Source organism: Molothrus ater, chromosome 20 (genome assembly GCF_012460135.2).
Source record: "Molothrus ater isolate BHLD 08-10-18 breed brown headed cowbird chromosome 20, BPBGC_Mater_1.1, whole genome shotgun sequence".
In the NCBI taxonomy this organism is placed as follows: domain Eukaryota; kingdom Metazoa; phylum Chordata; class Aves; order Passeriformes; family Icteridae; genus Molothrus; species Molothrus ater.
In genome coordinates this window covers 7,997,785-8,015,710 of record NC_050497.2, presented here as the reverse complement: position 1 = coordinate 8,015,710, position 17,926 = coordinate 7,997,785, and the positions used below count along the sequence as shown (strand labels likewise).

Here is a 17,926-nt window from a genome sequence, read left to right as displayed (position 1 = left end):
GATGCTGCCTGGGGGACCATGACGCTGCTGGGACCCCAATCCCTCCCAACCAGCAGCCAAACCCTGACTCCACCCCGACTTCTGCTTCTCTGAGATACCAGCATGAGGCCCTTCAGCAGAACCTCTGTGTCCTGCCCAAACAGGCCCTAATTCCAGGGCTGAGCCCTGAACTGAAGGAACAACAAACCTTCAGGTTTACAGATCAAAATCAAACCCTTCTTTTTCTACCCAACTCCAATTTAATTTTGGTTTTGTTTTTTTTTTTTTTTTGGTGTTGCCACCTTCACTTTGAGCTCTTGGGTCTGGCTTAAGAGGGGTGTAAATTAATTTTATCTCTGTTCTTTGACTGGAGCCACTGGGAACTGCAGCAGGAGGGTCAGATGGTGCCTTTCCTCGCCGTGTTTGCTCTCTGGCATCCAGCTGACAGCTCCAGCCAGCCCGGGAGGCTGCGAGTCCCTCTGGCCCCAGCTGGGCTGTTTGTTCTCTGCTGGGCACCCAGCCGGGGAAAAAAAAAAATAGCAGAATTTTCCTCCTTGCTTTGAATTTCTCTGCTCTGCCAGACTTTTTGTCTTGCCTGGGAAGCAGCAGAGCCACGAGGAGGGGGACAAGGAGGGGGACAAGGAGGGGGACAAGGAGGTAAATGCCTCTTTTCTGTTGGCTCGGGCTGGCTCTGCTCGCCTCCAAGTGCTGGTTAATATTTTTTGCAGCAGGGGCCAAGGGGACGGAAGAGGAGGAGGAGGAGGAGGAGAGCATCAGAGGAAGGCAGGGGCCCCACCACATCCTAGCAGGGAAAGGCAGCCCGGAGTGAGCTTTGCTGGTGAGTGGTGCCTGGTGGGAATGTGCCGTGGGCTGTCGCCGAGGGGGAGCCTGAAGCTGGGGGGACACTGGGGGGACACTGGGGGGACACTGGGGGACACTGGGGGGACACTGGGTGCTCTGGTGGCCACGTGGCAGCAACAGGGGGTGTCAGAGGGGTGATCCCCAGGGCACACCCTGCTCATGGCCTGTGGTTTGGGTAGGGGGGGGTCTGTGTTGGCCCCGCTGCACCCTCAATCTTGTTCCAGGAGCGAATCCTGAGCCGTGTCCTCAGCCAGGACCCAAACAGGGACAGGCAGGACCTGTCCCCGTGTGTCCCCCAGCAGCCATTGCCCCACCCTCTGATCCAGGGCAAACCTGGCACCTTCTCTGTGCCCAAACAGCTCCTGAATTCTAGTGGGGGGGCAAAAAAAAGGTGTTTTTTGAGGCATGAGCAGAGCACAGGGTGCCATGCACTGGGAATTCCCAAGCCCCTTTTTACCGGGAGGGTTTTTGGGAGCTGCACACAGGTACAGCTGGGATCACATATCCTGCTGGAAAGGAACCCCCAGCTGCTGGAAAAGGATCCCAGGATGTGCCCAGGGCTCATTCAGCCCTTGCACAGCACCCAGAGATGGGCAGAAGGAAACCTGGCACCTTCTCTGTGCCCAAACAGCTCCTGAATTCTAGTGGGGGAAAAAAAAGGTGGTTTTTGAGGCATGAGTGAGCACAGGGTGCCATGCACTGGGAATTCCCAAGCCCCTTTTTACCGGGAGGGTTTTTGGGAGCTGCACACAGGTACAGCTGGGATCCCATATCCTGCGGGAAGGGCATCCCAGGGTGTGCCCAGGGCCCGCTCAGCCTGTGCACAGCACCCAGGGATGGGCAGGGAGCGCAGCAGAGGCGCAGCCCGGGATGCAGCGAGGCGCTTTCGGGATGTGCAGGTGGAGATGTCCTCCCTGAGCCGAGCCTGGCGCCTGCCCCGCTGGAGGAGCCCCCGGCCCTTCAGCAGCGGCTCGGGCCCCACGGCCAAGAAGAGCGTCCCGTACCAGAAGACGCTGCAGGAGGAGGGTCCCGGGAGCGGCCAGCCCAGCCGGGCCCCGCCGGGCTCGGCACAGGTGGTGGTGGTGGGAGGGGGCAGCCTGGGCTGCCAGACCGCCTATCACCTGGCCAAAATGGGGCTCCGCGGCGTGCTGCTGCTCGAGAGGGACCGCCTGACCTCGGGCACCACCTGGCACACGGCGGGTGAGTGGCGGGGATGCTCGGCGTTTGGGGTGCAAATGCTGAGAATTTCTGGTTTTCCTTCTGCCATAATATTTTTTAATATAGTATAAATATGATATAATATTTTAAATATAGTATTAATACAATATAATATTTTAATATAGTATTAATATAATATTAATAGTATAATATAATATAATATAATATAATATAATATAATATAATATAATATAATGTTTAAATATATAAGTATATGTATATTAATAAAAATATAATACAAATAGAAATGATAACTAATAAAATAATATGATTATATCAAATAATATAAATGTAATAACATTATAATATATTATATAATAATATAATGAAATAAAAGAATAAAATATATTAATAAATAATGTAATGTAATTATAATATAATACTTAAATATATAAGTATATGTATATTAATATAAATAGAAATAGAAATTATAACTAATATAATAATATAATGATAACAACTAATATAAATGTGATAATATTATAATATATAATATAATAATATGATAAAAGAAAAGAATAAAATATAATAATAAATATAGTAATGCAATGTTATAATATAATATATAATATAATATAATATAATATAATATAATATAATATAATATAATATAATATAATATAATATATATATTTTAAGTCCCCTAAATTTGCTTTCCCCCCAAGATTTATGTGGCTGCACCAAAAGGAAACACTTTCCTTCCAGAGTTTCCACCCCCTTTTTAAAGCCACTTTTCTATGGCAGAGAGGCACAGCTATATAAGCTTTTCTTAAATTTTTTCTCCACACTTTTGTGGCCCATCCACTCCATAACCCCTTTCCCTCCATTGACCTAACGCCCAAAGAGAACAAAAATCGATGGTTTGTAGCATTCCCACAAATCACCTTTTTACAGCCATTTTTCTATGGCAGGGAGGCAGAGCTATATAAGCTTTTAAATTTTTTTTTTAATTTTTTTTTTGTTTTTTTCCCCACACTTTTGTGGCCCATCCACTCCATACCCCTTTCCCCCCATTCATTAAACTCCCGGAGAGAACAAAAATCGATGGTTTGTAGCATTCCCACAAATCCCCTTTTTAAAGCCATTTTTCTATGGCAGAGAGGCAGAGCTCTGTCAACTTTTTTTTATTTTTTCCCACACTTTTTTGGCCCATCCACTCCATACCCCCTTTCCCCCATTCATTTAACGCCCAAAGAGAACAAAACCCGATAGTTTGTAGCATTCCCACAAATCCCCTTTTTACAGCCATTTTTCTATGGCAGGGAGACAGCGCTATATAAGCTTTTTAAAATTTTTTAAATTTTTTTTTTTTAATTTTTTCTCCCACTTTTATGGCCCACCAACTCCATACCCCCTTTCCCCCCATTCATTAAACGCCCGGAGAGAACAAAAATCGATGGTTTGTAGCATTCCCACAAATCCCCTTTTTACAGCCATTTTTCTATGGCAGGGAGACAGCGCTATATAAGCTTTTTAAAATTTTTTAAATTTTTTTTTTTTATTTTTTCCCACACTTTTATGGCCCACCAACTCCATACCCCCTTTCCCCCCATCCATCAAACGCCCGGAGAGAACAGAACGCGGTGGTCTGCAGCATTCCCACAAATCCACGAGATGGAGCACGAGCCCCGCGGGGCGGCACGGGACACACGGGGGGCCCTCCCCGCATCCCTCTCCGGGCGATGGGGAGGGAGGTGGCGGAGCCTCCGTGTCACCCTGCGTCCCCCGCAGGGCTCCTGTGGCAGCTGCGTCCCAGCGATGTGGAAGTGGAGCTGCTGGCGCACACGAGGGACGTGGTCAGCCGGGATCTGCCGGCCGAGACCGGGCTGCACACGGGCTGGGTGGAGAACGGGGGGCTCTTCATCGCCTCCAACAAGCAGCGCCTGGATGAGTACAAAAGGCTCATGTCGGTAGGGAGGAGCCCCGGGATGCAGGAGGGGAGGGGTTGTTGTGGTCCCTGAATGTTCCGTCCTTCCCACCTGGACAGCAGGTCCTTTCCAAGGCAGGCTCCTGACTTGCATAAGGCAGGCAAAATCTGTCAAACTCCTCCAAAGTTGGCAAAATTAAATGCAGCCTCGGAATTTTTTTGGTTGTTTAAATAGTGGTAGCATTGTTTTCCCCCCATTGTGCAGCAGCATTTTTCCAGCTGCAGAGGCAGCTTGAATTCAAAGAATGTCCCATCCCTCACTGCCTTCCCACCTGGTGGTCCTTTCCAGGGCAGCCTCCTGACTTGAATAATGCAGGCAAAATCTGTCAAACTCCTCCAAAGTTGGCAAAATTAAATGCAGCCTCGGATTTTTGATTGTTTAAATAGTGGTAGCATCGTTTCCCCCATTTTTCCAGCTGCACAGGCAATTTGAATTCAAAAACAGGGTTATATTCCCTGAAATCTGAGCATCACCCCTTGCTGGATTTAGGGTTTGGGAGATAAACTTGTCCTGGATTCTCCTCCGATGTTGGAGTTCAGGACATCCCTCTGGCTGTCCTGGACTGCCCCAACCCCTGCCAGGGGGCTCAGAGACCCTGGCACAGAGCCCAAGACCCCCTGTGGGTTTGATTATGACCCATGGAGCAAATCACCAACCCTACATGAAGATCTGCAAGCCACGAAAGTACAAGCAGAATAACAATAATCAGTTTAAGTAGAATAACAATAATCACTTTGTCACTCCTTCAGCAGCAAGTGGTGAACACATCTTTTGTTCCCTGCCTGAGCTCCTGGTTTTCCTGTCCCCTGGCAGCTGGGCAAGGTGTATGGAGTGGAGTCCCACGTGCTGACCCCGGCACAGACCAAGGACCTGTACCCCCTGATGAACGTGGATGACCTGTATGGCACCCTCTATGTCCCCAAGGATGGCACCATGGACCCTGCTGGCACCTGCTCAACCCTGGCCAGAGCAGCGACTGCCAGGGGCGCTACGGTAGTTCTTAATTAGTAATTTAAACTAATTTTGGTGAGGTGCCTTCCTCACCTTCTGCTTTCCCACCTCGGCAGAGCTGCTCCTGCAGATTTGGGGCTTTCCCAAATTATTACTAGTTAGTAGAATTAGTAATTTATATTAATTTTAGTACAGTAAAGCTTTAGTATAGTAAAAAATTACTTAATAATTTATACTAAGGTGCCTTCCTCACCTTCTCCTTTCCCACTAGGGCAGAGCTGCTCCTGCAGATTTGGGGCTTTCCCAAGGAAGGTGTTGCCCTCTTGGTTGGGTGACAATGACAAAGCTGGCAGGAGCCACGAGATCCAGGGAAAATAGAGGGTGGAAAAAAGGCCTTTAGGAGCAAGACAAGGCACTCAGAATGCTGCTTAAGGTTCCCTTTTCCCAGCTTTGGGGGCTGCACGTCAGCTGAGGCAGGCTGTCCCCCTGCCCTGGTGACCCTGCTCTGCCCCCCTTCCTGTGCCACCAGATCATTGAGAACTGCCCGGTCACAGGCATCCAGGTGAGAACTGATGATTTTGGGGTGAAGAGGGTGCATGCAGTGGAGACAGCCCACGGCACCATCCAGACTCCCTGCGTGGTGAACTGTGCAGGTACAGGGGACAGGGCACAGGGGAAGGGGTGGGACAGGGGCAGCGGCCACAACTCGGGGGTGCCTTTGCTCCCGTGAGGAGGAAAGTCTGCATCAGCCCGTGGCTGTCCCCTGCAGCTGTCTGGGGGATGCAGAGGAGCTCAGCACGGCGTTGTTGTCTCTGCAGGAGTGTGGGCACGGGCCCTGGGCCGGCTGGCAGGCGTGCACGTGCCGCTGGTGGCCATGCACCACGCCTACGTGGTGACCGAGCGCATCGAGGGCATCCAGGTCAGTGCTGCCCGCCTGCAGCCTGGCTCCTCTGCTCTGGGCGATGGGGCTGGATAGGCAGAAACACCCCTGCCCCTTCCAGGGACCCCCAGACCTGTGGGAGCTCCTGGTTGCTGCCAGGTCAGGCTCTGCTCTGCTCTCAGGGGAGTGCACACCCTCAGCAGGGCTGTCAGATCACCTTGAACAGAGGCAGGTTTAATAATTAACGAGGTTACAACTGGCAGGATGGTTTTTTTTCCCCTCAAGATCTCTGTGTTTGGTGTCTGATAGCAGCGTTCATAAAGATCCCAGACCTTTGTGAGCCAGCCCCAGGCCTGGCAGGCAGAGGTGTAGCTCTCCAAGCATTTCTAGACTGCCCATATAAATCTGTTCCTGCCATCTGGCTGCGGAGAATTGCTTGGGAGTTGAAGGAGCCTTCATCCTCTCAGGCCCCAGTGCACTCAGGGTGACAAATTAATTAGTTTCCATCCTGCTGACACAGTCTGTGCCTGCCCTTTCAGCACGAGGTGCCTGGTTGTAAAAAGTGCTGTGGTCCATGATTACATTTCAGTCCCAGTGACTCCACCGTGCCCTAAGCAGCAAGAAGGGCTCCAGAGGAGAGGCTGCAGCTCACAGACCTCAGTGCCTCCTGCTCAATCCACTTAATTCCTCTTGTCAACACGGGTTGCAGTAGGCCCTACACTGATTCTTCAGTGTTATCTAAATGTTTCCCCATCCATTATTCACAAGAACAAATCCCTCATTCTTCGTGCACCGCTGCCTGCGCCTCCAGCTGCTGCATCCTCCTGCAGAGGCGGGTGGCAGAGGAGTGATGATTGCTGAGCTAGGATCAACCCCAGGGGCTGCTCCCCGTCCCCAGGGCACCCCTGGGTGCTGCTCAGGTCTCTGTGTAGGCTGCTCTGCCCATGGTTCGCCCAGGTTAGCTGGGTGCTTTCCTCTTGGGATGCCCAAATTTCAGTGCTGAGGGAGCACCCACAGAGCCGTCGTGTCCCATCCTTGACAGATCACTGCTGCAGGTGCCCACCTTGTGCCCTGGACCTTGCTGGGTGCCACAGGGGTGTCCCCGTGGCTCTTGGCCTGCCTCTGACCCCTGCACTCCCCCGCCCACGTTTCAGAACATGCCAAACGTTCGTGATCACGACGCCTCGGTCTATCTGCGTCTCCAAGGCGATGCCCTCTCCGTGGGTGGATATGAGTCAAACCCCATCTTCTGGGAGGAGGTGAGTGCAGCCTGGAGGTTTGCTGGGGGAGCCAGGCAGGTTTCCAGGGAAGCCATCTCGGAGGCGTGGGCATCAGGCACAGCCCCCAAATTCTGCAGGCACCACCCTCTGGTGGCTGGCGAGGAGAGCAGGGGGAGCATCTCCCCTTTGGGGCTGCCTGTGGCACAGATATGCAGTGCAGAGGCAACAGGAGAGACAGAACTGTGCAATCCTCCTCCCTGTTTTATGGTGCTCATCCCTCTATCCTTAATTCAGACTACAGGCTGTCTGGGTTGCTCAAGAAAACTCCAAAATCCCAGAGATTCAATGCAGCCTCAATTTATCTTCTCCAAGGCTGCCAGAGATGAGGTGGTCTCACACAGTCAGCCATCCTCTCTTCTGTGCCCTGATTCTTGTTTCTCCTCTTTAGGTATCTGAAAAATTTGCTTTTGGCCTCTTTGACCTGGACTGGGATGTTTTCATGCAACACATTGAAGGTGCTGTCAACAGAGTGCCAGTTCTGGAGAAAACAGGAATTAAATCCACTGTCTGTGGGCCAGGTAACGTGGCTGTGGTGACCACTGTGGTGGCACTGTGGTAGCTGGGTTCCTCTGAAGATTTTGCTGGAGGAAAAGGGAAACTTTATAACCTGGGGAGAAGAAAAACTCCTTGAATGCAGAGAAAGTGCTGCTGGTCTGGCTGCAGTGGTGGCATCTTCCAAGGGGTGGCATTCCAGGCCTAGCCTGGGTGGAGAAATAGAATCACACATCCAGAGACTCACAGAATGGTTTGGCTTGGAAGGGATCTTCAAAGATTATCCAATTCCATGGGCAGGGACACCTTTCACTATCCCAGGGTGCTCCAAGCCCCATCCAACCTTGCCTTGAACATCTCCAGGGATGGGGCAGCCACAGCTTCTCTGGGCACCCCGTGCCAGGGCCTGCCCACCCTTGTTGTAAATAACTTCTATCTTGTAATTCCTTATAATCTTATTGATTTCTTATCTTCTCAATTGTCCCTCTTTCAGTTTAAAGCCATTTCCTTGGGGAGATGACTGCCTTGGTTTAGTCTGGTAGTGAATGGATCTCCAGCTGATGTTGTGGCTGCTGGACTGGAAAATTAAGAGGCAGATGTTTTTAAGCAGTGGCTGTTATTTTACCAAGTGTTATCTTCTGTAATTATTTTTATTACTTGCTCCTGGTCTAGTGAGGTTAGATTTACCCAGATTTACATCCCTGGTGTGGAGTTAAAGCCATCCCTGCAGTGGCAGCTGGAGGTGGTGCCAGACATTGAGCCTGAGCCTCGCACACTTGGTTTGCCCTTAAAATCCACTATACACTAAGAAATCAACAATAATAAAAGCCCTTTTTGCTGAGGCACCTAAAGTGAAACTCTTTGGGTTGTATGAGGGGAAAGTAGGGCACATCTTGTGCCCTGCAGCAGATCAAACATGACTTGTACAAGGTGGAGACCTTGGCCCTAGGTCCAGTGGTTTGATTGCACTGTGAGCAGAGCAGAACTGGCTGCTGGTAGATTAATGTCTCCATTTTGTCATACAATAATGTCATTTTCCAAGGCTCAGCTCTCCTGCTTTTCTCCTTCTTGATTGAAACCAGCAACCTGTGGCAGCTGAGTCATGCTGGGCTGATCAAATGGCAAAGGCTTTGTCCCCTCTGCTGTGGTCACTGTGCCAAGGTCCCTGCAGCCCTCACCACCCATCCCAGGGCAAAGTCAGCTGTGCTGGCAGGGGAGGTGCTTTGGCTCCATTAACTCCCTGAGTTTGTAGCCTGGAATATCTGTACAGGGACAGTGGCACGTGAGGAGCTGCTCTGGTGACAGTGGAAATATTCTGGCTCTGCTCCTGCCTTCTCTGGAGCAGTGGGATCAGGGGACACCAACTGGGCATGGCTAAGTGGGGAAAAGCCATACTGAACTCAGCTTTCCCTCTCTCCTTTTACATGGATGGATGGAGCACCAGCAAACAGGGAGGAGGATTGCACACCTCTGTCAGGGGCTTGCTGTCCCCCCTGGTGATGATTTATAGAGGGATTTCCATGGCTGATGGCCCAGTGGAATAGCATTATGAGCACAGGAGAGACATCCCCAGCCCTCCCTCAGCTGAATCAAGTGGCTCAAAGTTACGGAATTTCCCAGCAGGAATTGACAAAGGTGGAATGTGCCATCAGGAAATAGGGCCCAGATTTAAAATGGCAACAAGCAGATCAGTGCAGCCCCCTTGGCTGGGGGATTGGGAAGGAAAAAGGAGCCCTCACGGTGCCTCATTCACCTTCTCTTGGGGAATTAATTTTGCTTCCCAAATTCTCAGTCTAACTCCAAAACCCTGTGCTGGGCAGTGCTGGGTGTTGGTGCAGTTCTGGCCCCACTGAGCTCTCTGGGAGCAGGACGAGGTCAGCACGGGAGGAAAGCTGTCTGTAAAGTGTGTGACGTGTCCCCAGAGTGTGTGATCCCCCCTGTCCTGGCCTTGCTGGCACATCCCCTCTCTGCTTTCCAGAGTCATTCACAGCTGACCACAAACCACTCATGGGAGAAGCTCCTGAAGTCCGAGGGTTCTTCCTCGGCTGCGGCTTCAACAGCGCCGGTAAGAGAGACCTGAAAGGGTCATCCCTGGGGGATCCTGGCATTCCCCAGCCCTGCTTGGCCTCCTGGCCCTGTCTGCACCCTGCCCTGTTCCCCAGGGATGATGCTGGGAGGTGGCTGTGGCAGGGAATTGGCTCACTGGATCATCCACGGCCGGCCGGAGAAGGACATGTACGGCTACGACATCAGGCGAGTCACCCTGCTGCCTCCACGGGCATCCCTCATCCCTGCTGCTCCTTGGGGGTGCTCCCAAGGCAGGGCTGGCATCAGGAATGGCTGTGCAGGCAGCATGTGTGTCCCTCCAAGGAGCTGGAATCAATTACAGGCAGTGGCTTTAATGAATGCACACCGGGTGGGGTTTATCTCGTTCGCCTCATCCCACTCCCACACAAACAGTTTCCATCAGGCACAGGGAGGTGGTGGTGGTGGTGGTGGGGAAGGACAGGGTAATTATGTTTGGGTTTTGTTGTTCAATTAGAGCCGTGCCTAATCCTCTAAGTTAATAATCAGGGGGATGATTTCAACAGCACCAAGATTAGCTCGGCCCCCCTCTGCAGCACCACCAGGGCTGGGAGATGTGACCGTGCAGATGTTGGCTCAGTAATTGCTTTTGACTTGCTCGATTGTCTTTGATTGGGTTTGGGCTTTCTTGCAGGGCTGTAGTGACAGCAACCACCTTGTGAGGGACAAAGCTTTGAAAATCTCACCTTGCTTTAGTGGCCCAGCTGGTAAATGCCACATTGGCCTGGGCTGTGGGAGTCAGGGGCCTGCAGAGATGGGGGAGATGTCTCCAGCTGCCCCCTTCCACCAGGGATGGGGATGGAGAGATGGAGAAATCCCAGGCTGGGCACTGGGTTGGCACCAGCACAACCCCCTGACCCCAAGGGACCCCAGCCCTGCTCAGAGCCGCCAGGGGCTTTCCACCCAAACATCTCCCATGTCCCATGTGCCCTGTCATCGAGCTGTCAGTCCCATTCCTTCCTTTGGGTGACAATTACCAAGCTCCTCTTTAAATAACTCCCTTTTCCACACATTTCAATATTTATCCTCTCAGAACATTTGCTTGTAAATATTTCATCTGGCAGCTGTTGCCCACTTGCTGCTGTCAAAAATTCAGCTCGTTGGTGAAGGGGCTGAGGCTGATGGGGCAACCAGGGGTGCTGGTGACATGCCATGTGTCACCTTCTGCCAGCTCCTGGGGAGCATCACTTGTATTCCTTGCAGGGCTCAGCCCCATGCCCTGCCTCTCCTCTGCCCCCAGTCAGCAAGGAGGGAAGCTGAAAGTATCATTTTAAAAGTCCCTAGAAATGGCATTTTGTCCTTCATGCCCCAGCCTGGCTCCCTCTCTGCAGCCCTGGGAAAGGTGCTCCCCGTGAGTTGCAGGTCTCTGGGGTTAACAGCCTGACAGTGGGCTGAGCTGGCACATTCCTTCAAGGAGAATTTCTGTTTGAAGATGGAAATACTTCAAATGAATTGAAGATATTTTGGGTTTTATTTATATTTCAGCCTGGGGAGAATTGGGTGAAAAATATAAGGAATGTATAAGGGCTCGTTCCCTCATTAGGGCTGTGCTTAAACCCAGGTGTGCCCTGAGGCTGCTCCCATGTTGAAGTAGGGCAGAATTAACCTCAAATTTCATTTTTTCCCTATTTCCCTCCTCAGCAGGGCTGTTTTCTGCTCCCAGTTGCTCTGGGGTGGGGCAGCTCCACTGGTCAGCACCATGGCATGGCCAGCACCGAGCCCTGCTTGGCTCCTCTGCTCCTACCCACAAAACTGGAGCAGCAATAACAACTTTACACCAGCAGCTTCATCCACACCTGGGTCTGGTCCAGAAGGCTGTGAGCTGGTGGGCTCACCCAGATGTTGCCACCGTCCTTGCCTTGCAGGAGGTTCCACCACTCCCTGACTGACAACAACCGCTGGATGCGGGAGCGCAGCCACGAGTCCTACGCCAAGAACTATTCCGTGGTGTTCCCCCATGATGAGCCCCTGGCAGGACGCAACATGAGGAAGGACCCCCTGCACGAGGTGAGGACAGGGCCTGGGCTGGCCCTCACAGCAGCAAAAAGGAGCTCACAAAGAGTGGCTGCAGCTGGGTCGCTCCCCAAAGCCTGTGTGATGCCATCCGTCCATCCTGGGGAGATCCCTGCCAGACCTCAAAGCTCCCTGTGCCCATTAAATGGGCAGTTTAATGACAGAGAGCCTGAGAATTCCCATATTTAGCTCAGCAGATGTGGATTAAGAACCTGGTGACGATCACTGCGCAAGGGAAAAGGGGAGAGGAGAGCTCCAAGGCTGAGTCCATCCCAGGGCAGCTGAGAGGGCTGAGGGTGCTGAATGCTCACAGGAATCTCCTGCTCACCGTGTCCTGCTCACAATTTAGCAGCAGTTTCTCCCCAAAACATCGTCTCTCATTGTGGAGTGAGGCTGGGGCACAAGAGAACAGGGATGTGCCCTGTGGAGGTGGTTTTGCCAGCACCCCCTATGTGGTTTTGCTCCCTGGAGGCACCAGCCACGGGTCCCTCCTGCTCCAGCCCCTTCTTCACAAAAATATCCACAGGTGAACACTCTCAAGATGCAGCACTTGAGACAAAAACCCAATTCCCAGCATTTTGCTGCACCAGCAGCTCAGAACCCCCCAGATCCCTCGAGACACTGAGCTTGGCTCAGCACCAGAGCCTCATCCCACTGCCAGCCCCAGCCCCAGCCCTGGCAAAGCCACATTTCCCAAGCCCATTCCTGCTTCTCTCTGATTGACATCACACCATTCCTCTTCCAACTGGAGGGCAGAGGCTGGAGCAGTAAAACAGACACCCCTGCCCGCCAGCCCCCGGTGTTTGCTTGACAGCTCAGTTGTTTTCTGTCACTGAGGATGCAATTTATTTTTTAATAGCACGTCTAATAAGTGATGCCCACTTGACTGACAGGCTGGTATTTATCCATGCAGCTCCAGAACATGTGCTGTGTTTTATAAATAGGCACTGAATGATTTCTGAGATGTTCAACAAAATCTATTCTTTTCCGAACTGAGGCTCCAAACAAGAATGTCTTAATGGATCCCTAATTAATTGCGTGCAGAGAGGTTTTCCTGAGAGCTCAGAGGAGGAATGAGAAGGTTGCTGTATAAATATTAAATGCTGTTATATAATTACTCTGTAAACATGGTGGGGAATCTTGCTCTCTGCATGTAGCATCTCTTGGTCAGCAATTTGGGCACCCCAGGGCAGGTTTTGGTGGGGTGCACAGCCGGGCTGTGGCTCTCTCTGCCTCTCGAGGAAAATATCCTGCCTGAAGGGGACAAAAATCAGGCAATTTTTTAGTTTTGACACTGTTTTAAATGACATTTTGGCTGATTTTGGCTGTTGATAGCCAAACCAAGGGGTCACAAGTCTGGTCTTGAGCCCACATCTGCACCGAGGAGGGCAGCCTGAGTGCTGCTCAAAGAGCTGTGAAAGGAATTTTTTAAAAAGAAGCTGTTTGCTCTCATTTCTCCTGTGCAGGAGCTGCTGCAGCAGGGCTGTGTTTTCCAGGAGAGGCACGGCTGGGAGAGACCTGGCTGGTTCAGCCCTGGGGGAGCAGCCCCGGTAAGAACACCTGGGGTTTTGGGGGGTCCTCAGCCTGGAGAGACCAGCTGGGGTAGGACCCTTCACCATGGGTGGGGACCCATCACCCTGAGCAGGGATTTTGGGGTGGGGACCCCTCACCAGGACAGGATGGGTGGGGATCCATCACTGTGGGCAAGGATGTTGGGATGGGGATCCATCACTGTGTGCAGGGATGTTGGGGTGGGGATTCATCACTGAAGGCAGGGATGTTGGGATGGGGATCCATCACTGAGGAGAGGGATGTTGGGGTGGGGATCCATCACTGTGGGAAGAGATGTTGGGATGGGGATCCATGACTGTGTGCAGGGATGCTGGGATGGGGATCCATCACTGAGGATAGGGATGTTGGGATGGGGATCCATCACCATGGGCAGGGATGTTGGGATGGGGATCCATCACTGAGGATAGGGATGTTGGGATGGGGATCCATCACTGAGGATAGGGATGTTGGGATGGGGATCCATCACTGAGGATAGGGATGTTGGGATGGGGATCCATCACTGTGTGCAGGGATGTTGGGGTGGGGATTTATCACTGAAGGCAGGGATTTTGGGATGGGGATCCATCAGTGTGGGCAGGGATGTTGGGATGGGGATCCATCACTGTGGGCAGGGATGTTGGGGTGGGGATCCATCACTGTGGGCAGGGATGTTGGGATGGGGGTCCATCACTGTGGGAAGGGATGTTGGGATGGGGATCCATCACTGAGGATAGGGATGTTGGGATGGGGATCCATCACTGTGTGCAGGGATGTTGGGGTGGGGATTATCACTGAAGGCAGGGATTTTGGGATGGGGATCCATCAGTGTGGGCAGGGATGTTGGGATGGGGATCCATCACTGTGGGCAGGGATGTTGGGGTGGGGATCCATCACTGTGGGCAGGGATGTTGGGATGGGGGTCCATCACTAAAGGCAGGGATGTTGGGATGGGGATCCATCACTGTGGGCAGGGATGTTGGGATGGGGATCCATCACTAAAGGCAGGGATGTTGGGATGGGGGTCCATCACTAAAGGCAGGGATGTTGGGATGGGGGTCCATCACCATGGGCAGGGATATTGGGGTGGGAACCCATCCCTGTGGTGATCAGGGATGCCAGGGTGGGGACCCACCACCACAGCCATCTCTCCAGCACCGGGGTGAATATGACAGGAGTCCTTTGGCTTCAGCCTCACCTCCTCTTCCTCCCTGTCCCCCAGGTCCTGGACTATGATTACTACGGTGCCTACGGCCACGAGCGCCACAGGGACTACACCTACAACCGCCTGCTGGGGGACGAGTACACCTTCGACTTCCCCCCTCACCACCACATCGTGAGTGGGGCTGACAGCCCCTCCTGCCCTGCCAAACTCCCAGCCAGCTGGGGGACTTGGAGGCAGCAGAATTTGTGCCCCATTGCTGCTCTGGCTGATGCTCGGAGGGAGGGGAAGCTCCAAAACAGTGAAAAATGTCCCAAAAATATGAAGAGAAATGTGTGGCCTGTGCTCAGAAACCTCAGGGGAGAGGCCATGGGAATTATGCTGTTGCTTTCCTAAAGTGTTGAGAGCAGCTTGGGGGGAAAAATCCAATTTGATAAAATTTGGGTGTTATTGATGATAACTGTCACTGAGTTAGCGAGGTGAGGAATGGGATCAGGCAATCAGGATGGCTGTCAGGCTGGCTCCAGCAAACTCCTGATTCTTTCAGGAGCATTTTGAAGCCTTTAAAGGCACCAGGAGAGTGTCCTGGTATCGTTTCCCGTTATGTAAATGGTTTGTGTTTCCCTTTGTGGGTGAGAGCATGGCTCAGCCTCAGCGCTGCCGTGTTTGCCTTAATTGCAGATCAAGAAGGAATGTTTAACGTGCAGGAACGCCCTGGCTCTCTTTGACATGTCTTATTTTGGGAAATTCTACCTGGTTGGACCTGAAGCTACCAAAGCAGCAGACTGGCTGTTCAGTGCTGATGTGAGCAAAGCTCCAGGTACAGCCTCAGCTCCTCCTTTTGCTGGGGAGATCTCACCCCAAAACAACCCAGAAAAACCCAGACTGGCTTTTCCTCTCAGTGCTGCTTTTGTGCAGAGGGTTTGGGAAGAGGCTGCTCTCCCTGTCCTCACCACAGTCTGAATCCTGCCTTGTTCACACAGGGGCTTGAGACTCTTAATATTGGGGTCGTGGGTTCGTGCCCCACGTTGGGCACCAGTATATTGGAATTAAATACCAATATAGCTGGATGGGACATGCCTGGGCTCATCTGGCCCTTGCTGCTTGACCAAAGGTGGCAGCTGTGGTGGTTTCACCTGAGAGACACCTTTGGCTGGCTGGATGCTGCTCAGTGCTCTGAGCTCAGGGATGAAGGAGGGAGGTTTCCCTCTGGCTCCAGATGTGGCTCACATCTGGAGGTGCAATGGGTGCTGGAGCAAGCACAACCCTCAGACAAGACAGCTGTGATTTGTTGTCCCCTTTTCTGAGAGCTTTGGCCATTTCCAAGCATGCAACTTCATCTCCTCACATAGGACAGGGAAAAAACCATCATTCCTTCCCCCTGCCTGTGCTGGGACACCCATGGTCGGTCAGGGCAAAGCCAGGATGGGTGATTTAATGCCAGTGACACCTTTTCCTGCTGCCCAGCTGCCTGTGCCGGGCTGGCTGATGGGCTGATGATGGTGCCCGTGTGCCCTGCAGGCTCCACCGTGTACACCTGCATGCTGAACCGCCAGGGCGGCGTGGAGAGCGACCTGACCGTCAGCAGGATCAGCCCCGGGAGCCCGGGCTCCCCCCTGGCCCCCGCTTTTGAAGGTAAAACCCTGACCAGCTGCATGGAGCAGCTCTGGCTGTGTTCACCCTCCCTGAATTCCCGGGTTTTCTCGCTGCCTTTTCAATGCACACAGAGAATTTTCCAGTCCTGGGCAGGTTTGTGCCAGCACTCCCTGTCACGCTGGAGGGGCTGCAGGCACAAGGCTGATTCTGATTGCATTTTCCTAATGGCAGCCACCTGGCTTTTTCCACCTCCATCCCCCGGTGCCTGTAACCCAATTATGGCCCCTGTCCCCGGGGCCCTGCACTGCTCATCACTGTTATTGGGTTTGTCCAGCCCTGCCTGGCAGCTCTGACCTCTGTCCCAGCCCTTATCAGCTGCAATTAAGGGGGACTGGAAGGCAGCAGAGCAGCCCTGGGGGCAGGAATGGCATTAGGCAGCTGCGGAGGAGGAGGAGGATGCTGAGCCTCGGTCTGGCCAGGCACAGGGTGGCCACAGAGCCCTGTTCCCATGCTGTGTCACCTTCAGGTGTGCCATGGGGCAAGCTCACCATGCTGTGTCACCTTCAGGTGTGCCATGGGGCAATCTCACCCCCTGTGTCACCTTCAGGTGTGCCATGGGGCAATCTCACCCCCTGTGTCGCCTTCAGGTGTGCCATGGGGCAATCTCACCATGCTGTATCACCTTCAGGTGTGCCATGGGGCAATCTCACCCCCTGTGTCACCTTCAGGTGTGCCATGGGGCAATCTCACCCCCTGTGTCACCTTCAGGTGTGCCATGGGGCAATCTCACCCCCCTGTTTGTCCCAGCAGCGTGGGGTGCCTGTGATTTTTCCCTCCCTTGTGGGAGAATCCTTCCTCCCTCCTGTCTGGGACACTGGCAGGGGAACCAGGGTGGGAAGTGGCTGGCAGAGCTGCAGCTTTGTCGGGCACTGGAGGTGTTTAATCACAGCAAAGTCTATTTTTCCAATTACAGTAGGTGGCTGCACTCATTATCATTATGACAGAATACCAGAGAGCAATTTCGTAGTGGCAGGAAAGACAGAGGGAAGATTGATTACATATTAATCAGCTCTCACACACCATCCCTGGGGATTGTTCCACCCAGGATTACTGAGGAGATGAAATTCCTCCTTGCATACAGTGGGAATTGTTCTGTAGTGGTTATGGGCTGGTCACTGTGGCATTCCCTGCTCCCACCTGTACCCACAGCTCCCTCCACCCTTGAGGGGCTGTTCTGTGCTGGGACAAAAGTGCAGATGCTTTTGCTGTTGCTCTCCAGGAGTTTTTTCCTGTGAGGCTCACACACGCTGTCAGTGTGGCCATTTGGTTTTCACTGTGCTGAGCCCCCCAAAAAGCCTTCCCTAATCCCCCAGCTCTTTAACCCTTTTATTGGCAGTCCCAGCCAGGGCTGTGCGAGCTGGAGATGCTCAGGGCTGCACTTCAGGCTGTGCAGAGCAGAACCAGCCCAGCCCAGCCCTCCCAGCCCTGACAGGCTGCCCGGGGCTGTGTTCCAGGGGATGGATACTACCTGGCAATCGGCGGGGCTGTGGCTCAGCACAACTGGTCCCACATCACCACCGTGCTGCAGGACATGAAATTCCAGTGCCAGCTCCTCGACTGCTCCGAGGAGCTGGGCATGATGAGCATCCAGGGCCCGCTGAGGTGAGAGGTGTGAGCCCCTCCCTGCAACCTGACCGGGGAGGGATTGAGGGAGGGATGGAGGGAAGGGGTGGAGGGAGGGATGGAGGGGCAGAGGGATGGAGGGAGGGATGGAGGGAGGGATGCAGGGATGGAGGGGCAGAGGGATGGAGAGAGGGATGGAGGGAGGGATGGAGGGGTGGAGGGGCAGAGGGATGGAGGGAGGGATGCAGGGATGGAGGGAGGGATGAAGAGAGGGATGGAGGGAGGGATGCAGGGATGGAGGGAGGGATGC

At 52.9% G+C, this 17,926-nt stretch overlaps 1 protein-coding gene across 1 annotated transcript in view; it reads left to right on the top strand.

The window, feature by feature from the left end:
* Positions 1 to 772: 772 nt before the first annotated feature.
* The window catches only part of SARDH (sarcosine dehydrogenase), a 28,899-nt gene continuing 11,745 nt past the window's right edge, over positions 773 to 17,926 (top strand). The window contains 16 exon segments of the mRNA XM_036393792.2: positions 773 to 817; positions 1,740 to 2,040; positions 3,790 to 3,968; positions 4,800 to 4,979; positions 5,467 to 5,590; positions 5,756 to 5,856; positions 6,972 to 7,076; positions 7,486 to 7,615; positions 9,568 to 9,654; positions 9,752 to 9,842; positions 11,540 to 11,681; positions 13,154 to 13,237; positions 14,458 to 14,571; positions 15,079 to 15,217; positions 15,919 to 16,032; positions 17,508 to 17,655. Of these exon segments, the coding sequence (XP_036249685.1) occupies positions 1,746 to 2,040; positions 3,790 to 3,968; positions 4,800 to 4,979; positions 5,467 to 5,590; positions 5,756 to 5,856; positions 6,972 to 7,076; positions 7,486 to 7,615; positions 9,568 to 9,654; positions 9,752 to 9,842; positions 11,540 to 11,681; positions 13,154 to 13,237; positions 14,458 to 14,571; positions 15,079 to 15,217; positions 15,919 to 16,032; positions 17,508 to 17,655 (2,033 nt within the window). The 5' untranslated portion in view covers positions 773 to 817; positions 1,740 to 1,745.